The sequence below is a fragment of the Lethenteron reissneri genome, chromosome 4 (assembly GCF_015708825.2).
Source record: "Lethenteron reissneri isolate LAM-NWPU_2019-01 chromosome 4, ASM1570882v1, whole genome shotgun sequence".
NCBI classification, from domain to species: Eukaryota; Metazoa; Chordata; class Hyperoartia; order Petromyzontiformes; family Petromyzontidae; genus Lethenteron; species Lethenteron reissneri.
This window is the reverse complement of record NC_083782.1, coordinates 4,210,183-4,222,743: the sequence shown is the minus strand read 5'-3', so window position 1 is coordinate 4,222,743 and position 12,561 is coordinate 4,210,183. Positions and strand designations below refer to the sequence as shown.

Genomic DNA, 12,561 nt, shown 5'->3' with positions numbered 1-12,561 from the left:
TCAATATGACATAATTATACCAAGTTTGCAGTCGATACCCCATTGGGAAGTGGGTTAAAATTGAGCTACAAGATTTGAGGATACAACAACAGACAGAGTGAGTTAATAAAAAGCGTGTAAAAAAGAAATTATTCTCCTGTGGGCCAGTGAGCCCAATCTCCTCCCCCATCTATGGACCCAGGAGTATTGAGGCCGGGCCTCTGTTGGCAGAGGTTTTTGTCCTCGCCCCCCCCCCTCCCACCGACGCTATCATCCCATTATATTATTGGTTCTTTCGGTAAAGTCACGAAGGGAAATAATAAAATAAATATAAAACAATCAAATTCTCCCGACGTTTCGACCTGATGATGATTGCTTGCGTTGCAGTCGAAACGTCGTGAGAATTTTATCGTTTTAGATTTGTATTATTTTATTATTTCCCTTCTACGTGACTTTACCAAAAGAACCAAGAATATGAATCCCTGCAGTCACGAAAGCTTTAAATCAAAATTTTACCACCCCATTGTTGTGGTCTGTGCCTTATACTGGGCTCTTATTTTGTTGCAAAAAAAACAATAATCTTTTTTTCGATTTAAAGCTCATTCAGACGCTGTCTCCCCGACAGACCTGGTCTTCACCTGAGGACGGCTGCTTGCATTGTGGCCGAAACGTCGTGAGAATAATTTTATTTTATTATGTCCATTCTACGTGACTTTACCGAAAGAATAATCTTTTTCTTGGTAAATGGGGAAAATGACCCAAACGGAATGTTCGAGTGTGCAGTGTCTCACCTTCTTCTTCCTTTTCTTCTTTTTCTTCTTTTCACGGGCGGCCTGCTGAATCTTGTGCTCGCGCACCAGGTCCGTGAGATTACCAATGTACTCGTCCGTCTGCATGAGCAGGTAGGCCAGACGCTTGTCCTTCTTCTGGTCGATAAGATTCCTGTAGCCTTCCTCATCTTCTGCCTGCACGCCCCAACGCCAACGTCAGTCACGTTATTAGTATTTTTTGTTAACTGGTCAGCGATGCAATTGCGGGGAGCGGAGGTGGTGAGGAGGCGAGGGGGTTGAAGAGGATATGCGATGCGACAGTGCTGGATACCTATGTAGCCCCTGTCAATTGTGTGCATGGACACCTACGTGTGGCGATGCTAAATCCAGTGTCCAGCAGTATATCTGGTCAAGTTGCAAATAGAGGCCCTGTAGGTTGCTGGAATGTACTGTAGATTGAACTTATTTCGCACCGTATGTAGCCAACCGTGCTAGTCAGGTGTGGGGAAAGACAACAAACTAAACACGAAAAGCATATTGAAAGAAATTAGTTATCCAAATGAATGGATCCACCTTTGTGTGGATAAGTCCCTCCAACAACTAACTGCAATTCTAGTACTAAGCAAATTTTGAATTTAAGGGATGAATTCGTGGCTTTTAACACCGTTTGTCTTCTGCAATTGTTACACTGTGTTTGCTGTACCTATTTTGTACTTGGTTTGGTTTTTGAAAGCCAGGTCCTCCCTTGGAAGAGATTTGGGGTCTAAACAGGCTCTAATTATGTCCGAGAGAACCTCAGAACCTCAGAAATGGCCAAAAAAACGGACTCGAAATCGGCATTTTAGCCCTCGACTTTCAAAAACAAACCGGTGGCCCTACAAGCGGGCTTACAAGAGAACCACCCATGTTATTACGAATACGCGAGGCTCTGCTTGTCTCTTTTAAACCACACCCTCCTCCCCCCTTGCGGGCAGTTATAGAGAGAAGTGTGGGGGTGTGCGCATCACTGACCATGAGGCGCCGCATGCGCTCCTTCTCGATGCGCTCATTCTCTTTCTTCTGCTCGCGCTCTGTGTTGGCGTGGTACGTGGCCACGGCGCGAGTCACTTTCTGCACCTTGGCCGTCATCGTCCGGTGGAACTCCTTGAAGTCCTTGGCATGCTGCAGGATGCTATTCAGGTACTCCTGCGTGTGGAGAAGGCAAGCAAACGTGTGCGTGAGTTTATTTCGATGCCGAGTATGTTCGCGGATAGCAGAGGACACGGGTGCCCCTATAACCGCCTAGTAGCCACTCTTCTTGGGACCCTCACTAATATGCATTGCTTCCCTCTATGCATTGAGATGATGATAAACATTCATTGAGATTATTTAGATTATTTAGCTGCTATGCCCACATGATAGGCCACCTTGTTGCGCTATCATTTGTGGCCAAGTCAATTCTGAAAAATAAGTTGATACCTGTGGGCTTTACCTGGTCAGATAAAAATCATTTAGTTGTATTTGTATATTTTTAAGTAATTTGTTTACAGTCTAGATTTGAAGTTTTCATGACTGCAGGGATCCATACTCTTTGGTTCTTTCGGTAAAGTCACGTAGGTATAAGAATAAAATAAATTTAATTAAATCACGACGTGTTGCGCCCGAAACGTCGTGATTGAATTAAATTTGTTTACCTTTCCTATACTTTGCACTATTTCATGTTTTTCTATTGTTTGTTCTTGTAACGTTCTTGAATGCATCTACTGGACATCTGCTCACTGGATTCCTCCAGTATAAATATTATGATTCTAAACCTAAACCTCACCTACCCTACCAAGCATAACCTGCCCGATATAACCTACCCCCAATGTTTAACAATTTTACTTACGGAACTAATCTAAATTTTTTTACATACCCGAGTTGTCAGATAGTGCTTGGATGACCGTGTATAAAACAGATTACATGTCATGGGCAGCAGACAAAATTACAGCAAAATCCATTGCAATACTACGCTTCCATTCCCCTACATCTACGTTACTCGACTTCACCCAAAATTAACCAAACAGAGTGGTACACACACACACGTACATGTGTAAATACTAACTTTGGGCATCACTGTTCTGACCCGTGACAACGTTGCAATAAATTCATCCTGATGGAATTCCATTTTTTGTTCCACCGGTCCTATTTACAACGAAGCTCTTCGGGGGGGGAGAGAATCCAACACCGGCCCAACACACGAGTGGGTCTTTGGGGGGGGGGGCTGGAGGGTGCCGCACCTGGTGCTTCTGCTTGCGCTTGCGCTCCTGCTCGATCTTCTGCTGCTTCTCCAACTTCTCGGTGATGCGCGCCTCGCGCAGCGTCTGCCGCTTGCTGCGCTTGTACGCCTTGGCGTTGAGCGCCGTCTCGAGCGTCGTGTCGCGCCGCATGCAGGCAACAACCTCCTGCCGTAGCTGCACACCCCCACCCCCCCCAGGACATTGTTGGGAATGAAGAAAAAACGTCGTCATCAAACTTCAGTGAGGGGGGTGCGGAACCTTTTCGTATAAGTCCTTGAAATTCCTTTGGTGGGAAACAAATTAAACACACACCACCTTAGTCATTTCTATTACTGGAAGAGGTCCCTTGTGGTGACAGAAGCAACCGAGTGCACAAACATTATAAACGATGTTGTTGAAAGATGGTAAATATTCCACCCCAAGGCCTGAATCGTATGGCTAAGATGCTTGCGGTGAAAGAAAAATATCATTTGTGCGTTTTATTAAAGTGCTATGCCCTCATGTGGCCACGGACCATAGAAAATGGAAGTCGTGAGCCATATCCCACAATCATGTGGTTCAAAATAACTGAGCGTTTTTATTTTTTTTACCAACAAAACTTCAACTCAGACAGCCTCGGATGCAGAATAACATCAGGTGATGAATTTATAGATACATTCACTCATCTCTAACGACACTCTTCTTTCTCAGCAGGTGGTTGAATGTCGTGAATTCGACAGCTCTATATCTTACATCGGAGTGTTAAAATATGCAAACACGTGTCTTCAGAATCGCAGGAGGTGGAAATGTAAATGTATTTATTTGTTCAGAAACATTGAAGGAAGCAGAAAGAGAGGAATACTGAACAGATAATGGCTTGACGACATAAAAGAGGTTGGTGCCAGAAACATGTGGCCATACTTGAGCATATTGGCAAATGGCGAAATGTGCAGTGGTCACCGACAGGCTATCTGCCCATGGATCATGATGATGAAGATTTATACTGGTAGGAACCTCCTGGTTACACCAGCCCACAGGGGATTATTGTGTCCGTCGTGCAGGGAGGGGCTGGGAGGGGAGGGTGGGGAGGAGCTGGGTGGGGAAAGTGGGGCTGGGTGGGGAGGGGAGGGTGGGGAGGGGCTGGGTGGGGAGGGGCTGGGTGGGGAGGGTGGGGCTGGGTGGGGAGGGGCTGGTCACCTCGTGGTGCCCTTATAAAACTCAACGCCGGCTTGTGCCCGCCCTCACAGTCGGCCATATTTGCGGAATACACCACGCCACCGTTGACCCTGGCCATTGACCGAGCAACCACAACGTTCCTAGCAGCTCCCTCCGCAGGAATGTGTTTTATTTCTCGCCATTAGTTTAGTGGGTTACTTAAAAATGGATCACCCAGTGCGTCAGGTGGTACCTGGCGTTGGAAGTTGAGGAGGCGCAGCGCCTTGATCTCGATGGTGGCCTTGTTGCGCAGGTCGCCCGGCAGTGATCCAGGCAGGTTCTCTAGCTCCTCAATGCGGTGGGCGATGCGAGCCTGTAGCCTGCACACAAGGTACCCCCCACCACAAACTTAATTAACAATACACCTGCATTCAGTGTCAGAATCAAGAACCTTATAACCTGCCGAAGGCTGGCACGGTGAGCATGTAACTACATTTAATGTATAAATAATGATATACCCAAAAACAATAATGTATCAAGTTTAATGTGATCATTGTGAATATGGCAAAGTAATTTGAATAGCACATCCTAGGGTCTCATGGATTTTCTTGTGATGGAAGTAATAAACTGTGACAGTAATGTATTATAGAAAATAATGATACATGTTAAATATGAATTCATTTCCAATGAATATGAAGAAAAACATAGCCATTCCATGCAAAAGATTTGAGGTGCTGCCGCTCTCATCATCAGTCTGTAAGCTCTACCTGTACTCCCTCTCCTGCAGGATTTCTACAGGGTCGAGGCCCTGTGGCTTGGCGATTGGCGTGATGAGGTTCTGGCGTAACTGGAAAGGCGGCACGCTCGACCCAACATGGCCCGGTGTGGCCATCGGTCCGTGTGGCGTTGGACCGGGCCCTAAAGGCTGCGGCGTCATCTGTGGGTGGGGGGCCGACTGCCCCTGCGGGGTACCCGGCACTCCGCCCGGCACGGATGTCGGGGGCACGGAGGGTGGTGGGGCAGGAGAGGGTCGGCCGGCTGTCGGGTGGCGTTGGGGCGTGCTGCTCGACACCACCGAACTCAGCGAGGGACCTTCAACGAACAATTACACGCAGTGTTTGCGTTATTATCAACTTATGCATTTAAGCAAGCAGTAACAAAAGGCGTTAGTAGTATAGTTCAAACTCCTCGTGCATAATTGCTGTTTTGAGGTGCACCGACTGTACGTTTTGCATGCAGGTCAGACCAGGACCCAGAGGTATTTTAACGTTCGAATTGAATAAAAGGGAATCCAAATCAGTGATTTACAAATTGAGCTTCGAGCACCATAGAACATAGAAGTCTTGGCCCATGAAGAGGAGTGCAAGAAAATGACAGCGGTCACGTGCCGATGGCCTCCACCACCAACACATGGCAAGAGGGAACTGGAGAGAGAGAGGCAGTGAGACCACACTAAAGAGTGGATGTGCCATGGATCACGAAGCCCTTAGGAGAGGAGATAATGGATGTGGGGTATTCCAGAGGTGAAATTTACATTGCCAAGTAAAATACAGAAACGCTAAGTCTATACAATGTATCACAAGTAACATTCTCAAGCATTAACTTGATGCTACAAACTGATGCAAGTTAAACGAATCACAATACCTTCAGACCACGGCTTGCTACTGCCAGTGGACATAGGCCCTTGTACTGCACCTCCAGGCATTGGGGAAATACCCATTGCTGCAAAATGAAAAAAGAAATAAATTCTGACATCGCCAAATATTAGCGAGGAGAAAATTGTAATTACCTGCATAATAAAGAACAACTTTCTTTCAGCAATGCAGCGAAAACCATACGGAAACATTCAACTAGCATCCACCAATATGATTTCCATTTTTAAAAACGGTCAAGTGAACTCATGCTCCCATAACTCTAGTCTTACTGAATGTGTATTTTGCCAAAAGCCTGCAGATTTTAATAACCATCATTCATAGTATTTACAGTTAGTACACAATAGCAGTTCATAATCAACGTTTTTGGGTTTAGATCACGTTATTTATAAATGTGTCGTAACCCTCCACCACCCGACACGGCCAATCAGTAAAAAAGTGTCACGTTGACAAAAGACAAATAGTTCACTGCTTTAGCCCACCAGTGTGTTGAAGCCACAACATTTACAATTTGTACTCAAATTGTGGCTTCAACACACCGGTGGGCTAAAGCAGTGAACTATTTGTCTTTTGTCAACGTGACACTTTTTTACTGACTGGCCGTGTCGGGTGGTGGAGGGTCACGACACATTTATAAATAACGCGATCTAAACCCAAAAACGTTGATTATGAATAACATTGGTCGCGAAAGCCTACGTGTTAAACACACAATAGCAGTGTTTCTCAAAGAACTCTTTCCCATGTCTCCATCTATTCCTGTGTTCCTCCATCAGTTACCTTCCTCTTGAATCTCCATCCTCGTTTCTCCCTCTCTTACGTCTCTCCCCGAAATGTTCTCACATCATCCTCTCATAAGCGCTCCACGTCTTCTTTGTTTCTTTGCTTCCTTCATGTATTACTTTGTGTGTAAAGACTTAGAGTTTCTGTTATTTTTCTTGACAATGTGACTTTCACCTCTGGAATGCCCCACATATCCATTCAATACAGATTGAAAACTCACTTCTTTAGAACTGCTTTTTGTATTTAGATAGTTGTCCTTCCCCACATCTCCAATTAGCACGTTTGGCTACATACTGTGCAAAAGTTCAACATACATACTTGTACCTCCTGTCTCTCAACCGATGTCTATCTATCCTATATTTCAATACCTGTGCCTCTCGCGTTTCCTCTCATATCCTCATCTGTTAAATCTCCACACGCGTCTCTCATGTCTCTAATCTTGTTTCTTTCTCTCACCTCACGTGAAGTTAGGTGCCTTTTCCGATGTCTTTCCTTTTCTATCTCTCCTTACATTTCCCCCCTACCCCGTGTCTTGTCTCATGTATATCTACACTACTTGTCTCGTGCCTCTCCCTTAATGTTTCTTTTGTCCTTTGTACGCGTCCATGTGAATCTGTCCGTGCACACAGACGGATGCGGGCGGCTGATGCACGCTTGCTAACACTTCACGGCGCAGCTCTGCTGCTCTCTCACCATGTGGACGGCTGAACTGCGGCGGGAGGTTCTGGGGACCGGGCGGGGGCGCCTGGTGGGACGACTGTGGTCCCGGCGGCGGCCGCTTGCCCTGGACAGCCAGCTGCAGGTTCTCGGGCAAGGGTTGGCCCCGGGCAAGCAGCTTGTAAGCCAGGATCTGAGCACGCAGCTGCTGCAGTTGGAGGGGGCTGAAGGAGGGCGAGGTGCCCTTGCTTGCGACGGCGCCCTGTGTTGGGTCGGGCGTCCCAGACGGACCAGCGGCTGGCGGAGGTGCGATGCCGCCTTGCATGGGGCTGGAGGCGTGCTCGGCACCGCTCATCGGAGACGGGTGTGGCGACGGGTAACCTGCGCCAACCGCCATGGAAGGGGAACGTGAAGAGTTTTAAATGGAATGCCGCTTTTCAGTTGGTCACAATTGGTGGGAGGGCACTGTAGGGAACAGATAATTCCCTGAAAAATACTGCCACTTACACCAATCAGAAATGAGTTTGAGAATCAAGTGGCATGGGAATGTGGGTATTGATAAGAGCCATAACCATGTACGAGTAATAAGGGTACATATAGGGTCAGGCCACTGATTGGTCTAGCTAAAACTTTTTACATTTTAAATATTATCTATTAGCACATCAACAATGAGCAAATATTTTTCTTTTTACAATTGTACAGTGGTATGTTTTGGCATATCCATATAAAACAGTGATGCATGTCTAGATTTGAAGCTTTCGTGACTGCAAGGATTCATACTCTTAGGTTTTTTCGGTAAAGTCACGTAGGTAAATTTTTATTTATTTTACTTTTATTAATTTAAATTTTTTACCTACTTGACTTTACCGAAAAAACCTAAGAGTATGAGTGATGCATGTGTCTACTTGTAAGTGAACATTACATTATTGCCCATACAAATGACAAAATATCACATTGTTAGTGTTTCCAAGTTAGTCTTGATGTGTCTGTATGCCAGCTACACACAAACTGTCAAACATGTCCTTCTTTCTATTATTTGCAAAGGAACAATGACATCAGCGGTAATTCTGCGTATCCTCAAAACAACGGACTAATTCAAAGGTGTGATGTGTCCTGGCATATTCTTACCAAAACCCCCTTATTTCCAATAAGACTACATTTATCCAATTTACAGATTGTAAAGGGATAATTTCTTCGCGTGACGATACACTTTCGAGCTTCACATGTGCGACATTCCAAAAAAAAGTTCCGTCCCTTTTTTCCCCCACTCTCTCATGAACCCCCCTAAAAAACCACCCCATTACATGTCGGAGACACCACGATATACCTGCTCAAGTTATTTTAAGGACACTCCTTAGATATGGTATGGCTGCAGTAAGTGTTGTGCTAAGCGGCTGCGAGGCCAAGTGAGTCTGACCCTGGGAATGCTGATCCATGGGGCTGTGCGGTGGAGGCAGGCTCGACATCGTTGGCCTCATGCCCATCGGGCGCATCGGTCCGTAGCGCGGATCGTCCACCATGACTTTGTCCTGCATGGATTCCATTGACTGCGTGTCAAACGCAAACGGAAGATAAATACAAACATTTACATATAAAAATGCATAAATACAGCAGAACAGCAGTTAAACATACTCTAAAACACATCATGTGAAGTGCATAGGAACACAACGCTACGATTTAGTACATAAAGGATGGAAGTCCAGATGGGAGTAGAAACATTAATATTTAATGTAGGAGTACCAGCATCTTAAGGCAGTGACAAGACATTTGGAATGTAATGATTCAATCTCCTGTCTTCTACAGTACGATCAATTTGTTTCAATATATTTTTTCTCCAGTGTGTTTGTCTGATTTGTATAGTCTTATTCTATTGTTCTCATGTGACACTACCCTAAATATGAATTTTCATATAACATCCAAGCAGCAGAATGACAAGGTGCTGTGCATTAGTAATATATAACCATACATACTTCTCACGCGCACATTTGGATGCATACTTAAAAATCTAAATTAGCATATTGTTACATGCCTACAAAAACAACCTTCAAGACCCAAAGTGCCTTAAAAACAATAATTATGAAAACATCAACGAACGTTCAAATTGACCAATATAAGCATCACACCTTGTGCATGGGGTACATGCTCTCCTGTGGGTAGCCCGCAGCGCCTGGCATGCCCATGGGGTGCCCACTGGGTGGTGGTCCGGGGCTTGGGCCCATCATTCCGTGCATGGAGCCAGGTGAGGGTCCAGGTCCTGGGCTGGGCCCCATTATGGGTCCCGGTGAAGGCCCCATCATGGCCCCACCAGGACTAGGCCCCACCATCTGGCCAGGGCTGTGGCCCAGCATGGTGCCAGGGCTGGGACCCATCATGGTGCCGGGGGACGGGCCGGGCCCTGGAGAGAGGCCTGGGTGGGGGGTGCCACCCATGGCCTGATCTCCAGGTGCCGACATTGTGTCTGGCTACAGACAAAAAGACACACAAACAAATTGATTATTAGATATATAAGAGTTTGTTTCACCACCGACAACAACAGAAACAATCAGATATGTATGGGTGGTGGCACGAATGCACAGTGGCGGTTAAATTTCGATTTAAAGCTTTCGTGACTGCAGGGATTCATCTTCTTGGTTCGTTATTACTTCCCTTCTACGTGACTTTACCGAAAGAACCAAGAGATGAATGCACAGTGGTTAGTGGAGGGGGGACGTTGTGAACCTCGTGATCAGAGTTCGATTCAAAGTCACGCGAACATCAACAAAGTGAACCGGTTCTTCAATTTCCACGCGTTTACCAACCCACACGGACTGGAGTGAACGAAGGATAAATAAACCGTCAGGGCATCGGGTGGCTCTCATACAATCGTTAATTGAGAATGGCTGTAATTTATTTGTATATTAAACATGATGTGCGTCTTAATAAGTGGCTTGCCGACGATAGTTTTCAAGGATTCGCTAAATCGTCAAAACAATGGATCGGCTTGTCACATCCACACCGAGCAGAACACGGTAAATGTCTGTAGTCAACATTCGCCACGCGCGTGAAAGAGAATGCATGCCAATTGCCTAACATAATGCGTTTAGCATATCGGTCCACGGTTAAGATTACCATCGGTACTTATCAGATTATCAGTCCATAGAGGATTACACATTGTTACATGTTCAATTTGCCTTCGTTAATTTCGTCCCAGTTAAAAAGTTAAACTTTATTTCATTCAATCGACTTATAAGGGCCTTGGCGTCACCTTCACGGCATGTATATATACACAGCATTTGTAAATCGAAAGTGGTTGCTGTATTGTTTACAATCGGGCCTATCACATACATAACATACGCGTTTAGTTTTTCTTTAAAACGTACGTAAACGTGGTGGGGAAAAATAAAAGGAATTAAAAGTTTGTTTCGTACGCAGATACATTTCACCGTCTTTGTACGGATACTGTACAACGATTAACGCTCGGCTTGTTTACATAACAGGGGTGACACGAAAACACCCGTCGATTGTATTTACTTCGGCTCGTTCGCGCAACTTCGAACATTCATGACAACAAGTCACCTCATGTTCCGGGGTACATTTTGCACAGCTTAAGACGGCACAGTTTAAAAAAACAAAATTTAACCTTTAAACGAAAACAAAAGCGCATGGGGCCTAAGCAAGGCCTTAAACCTGACCACACATTTTCTCAAACGCCGGCCAAAACAAAAATCACAAAACGCTAAATAAGACCTTACCTTAACGCGCGTAATTCCCTCAAAAGCAACCCCCCTGCGCCCCCCGCGTAAGCCTCCGACGATCACAACAACAAGAAGAAATACAACATTTAAACAAGAGAAAAGGCTTCGTTGCTCGCGAGCGCCCACTGTAACATGGCGCCGAGCAGACCGCGCTGCGTCTCCATTTCCCTGAGCCCAGAGAAAGGAAGGGCGGGTGGCGTGAGGGGAAGGGAGTTTAAAAAAAAATAATGAAATGAACGATGCGAAAGGGTACCTTCTTTTTCACAACCAGAGGAGACGTCCCGACGTTCGCGTCTACCCCCTGACACGGGTGGCGCGCGGTCTCACCTGTTGGTCACAGGGGCCGCAGCGCGTGCCGTGCCCTCGTTCAGGCCGCGCCCATCGCTTGCGCCGGCGGCCGCTGTTGCCGGGCATTGGGGGGTTGGGCGAACGCATAGAGAGGAGGAGGAGGCAGTGGCAGCGGCGGTGGCAGCCGTCACGCCAAAATCCACGGTGGGTTTTTTTCTTTACCAGAATTTTCCGAGATGTGTTGGTTTTTTGAGAAATTTTTCGCCGGATTCCCATCCCATTTTTGAGCGCGCGAGTTTTGCACCGTGCCGTTTTTTTTGTTTTGGGGATGTTTGTTACGGTGTTTGCAAGTAAACTGAAACTCTTCTTGTTCCGCGGGAAATGTTAGGGTGGGGAGGGGGCACCAATATTGCATTGGCAGCGACTGATAGCGAACATACTCTTAGGTTTTTTTGGTAAAGTCACGTAGGGAAAAAATAAATTATAAAATTAATAATAACAATACATAATAAAAATACATAATTGTTTTTTGATAGCGAACATACTCTTAGGTTTTTTCGGTAAAGTCACGTAGGTAAAAAATAAAATAAATAATAAATTTTCATAATAAAAATACATAATTGTTTTTTGATAGCGAACAGGCAGGGAGCGTGGGAAGGAGCGGGCATCAGTCCCAGGGCAGAATGTGGAGGAAGTAGCAACAGGAATCTTTACAAATCAAGTTTTAACAAGAATCAGTTCTGCAATTAACTTTTGGGAGAAAAAATATTATCGTGGATACATACTCTTTCGGTAAAGTCACGTAGGTAAAAAATAAAAAAATACAAAAAATGAAATCATGTTTCGGGCGCAACACAACCGTCCGTCATCAGGTGGTGACAACCACAGCAAGAAACAATTGGTGAAGTAGGCAAAAGAGCTGATTGTGACAAGGGATTACTGGAAATAGCTGAGGAAGGGGGGGTGGGGCAAGGGGGCTGGGCATGGGTCAGAGGAGAGTGGCAAACAACACGATCCAAATGAGGGTGGGGGGAAATGTGTCTGTGGAAAGCTGCAGGCTCGAAACAATGCACGGCAAATTTCCAAGTGATGGGAGTGAGCAGGGCTGGGAGGAAGAAACTGGAGATGCGGATATGAAAGTCAACTACAAAGCAGCTAAGGTTTAACTTGGTTAATAACATCCTTCCAATGATTGCTCAATTTGTATCCATTTTCTCGGTTGAAGTTATGTCAATGTTTGTATATCTGGATGGCTTCGTGAACAAATCTTTGATGGTAGCCCTCTCACCCTGCCCAGTATAAACCCCTT

General features: G+C 45.6%; 1 protein-coding gene across 1 annotated transcript in view; it reads right to left on the bottom strand.

Moving 5' to 3' along the window:
• Positions 1–11,383, bottom strand: part of LOC133349297 (probable global transcription activator SNF2L2) — a 57,281-nt gene extending 45,898 nt beyond the window's left edge. The window contains 10 exon segments of the mRNA XM_061562676.1: positions 771–944; positions 1,761–1,934; positions 3,008–3,181; positions 4,395–4,521; positions 4,909–5,233; positions 5,786–5,863; positions 7,267–7,611; positions 8,648–8,777; positions 9,354–9,692; positions 11,292–11,383. Of these exon segments, the coding sequence (XP_061418660.1) occupies positions 771–944; positions 1,761–1,934; positions 3,008–3,181; positions 4,395–4,521; positions 4,909–5,233; positions 5,786–5,863; positions 7,267–7,611; positions 8,648–8,777; positions 9,354–9,692; positions 11,292–11,378 (1,953 nt within the window). The 5' untranslated portion in view covers positions 11,379–11,383.
• Between the last annotated feature and the right edge of the window lie 1,178 nt (positions 11,384–12,561).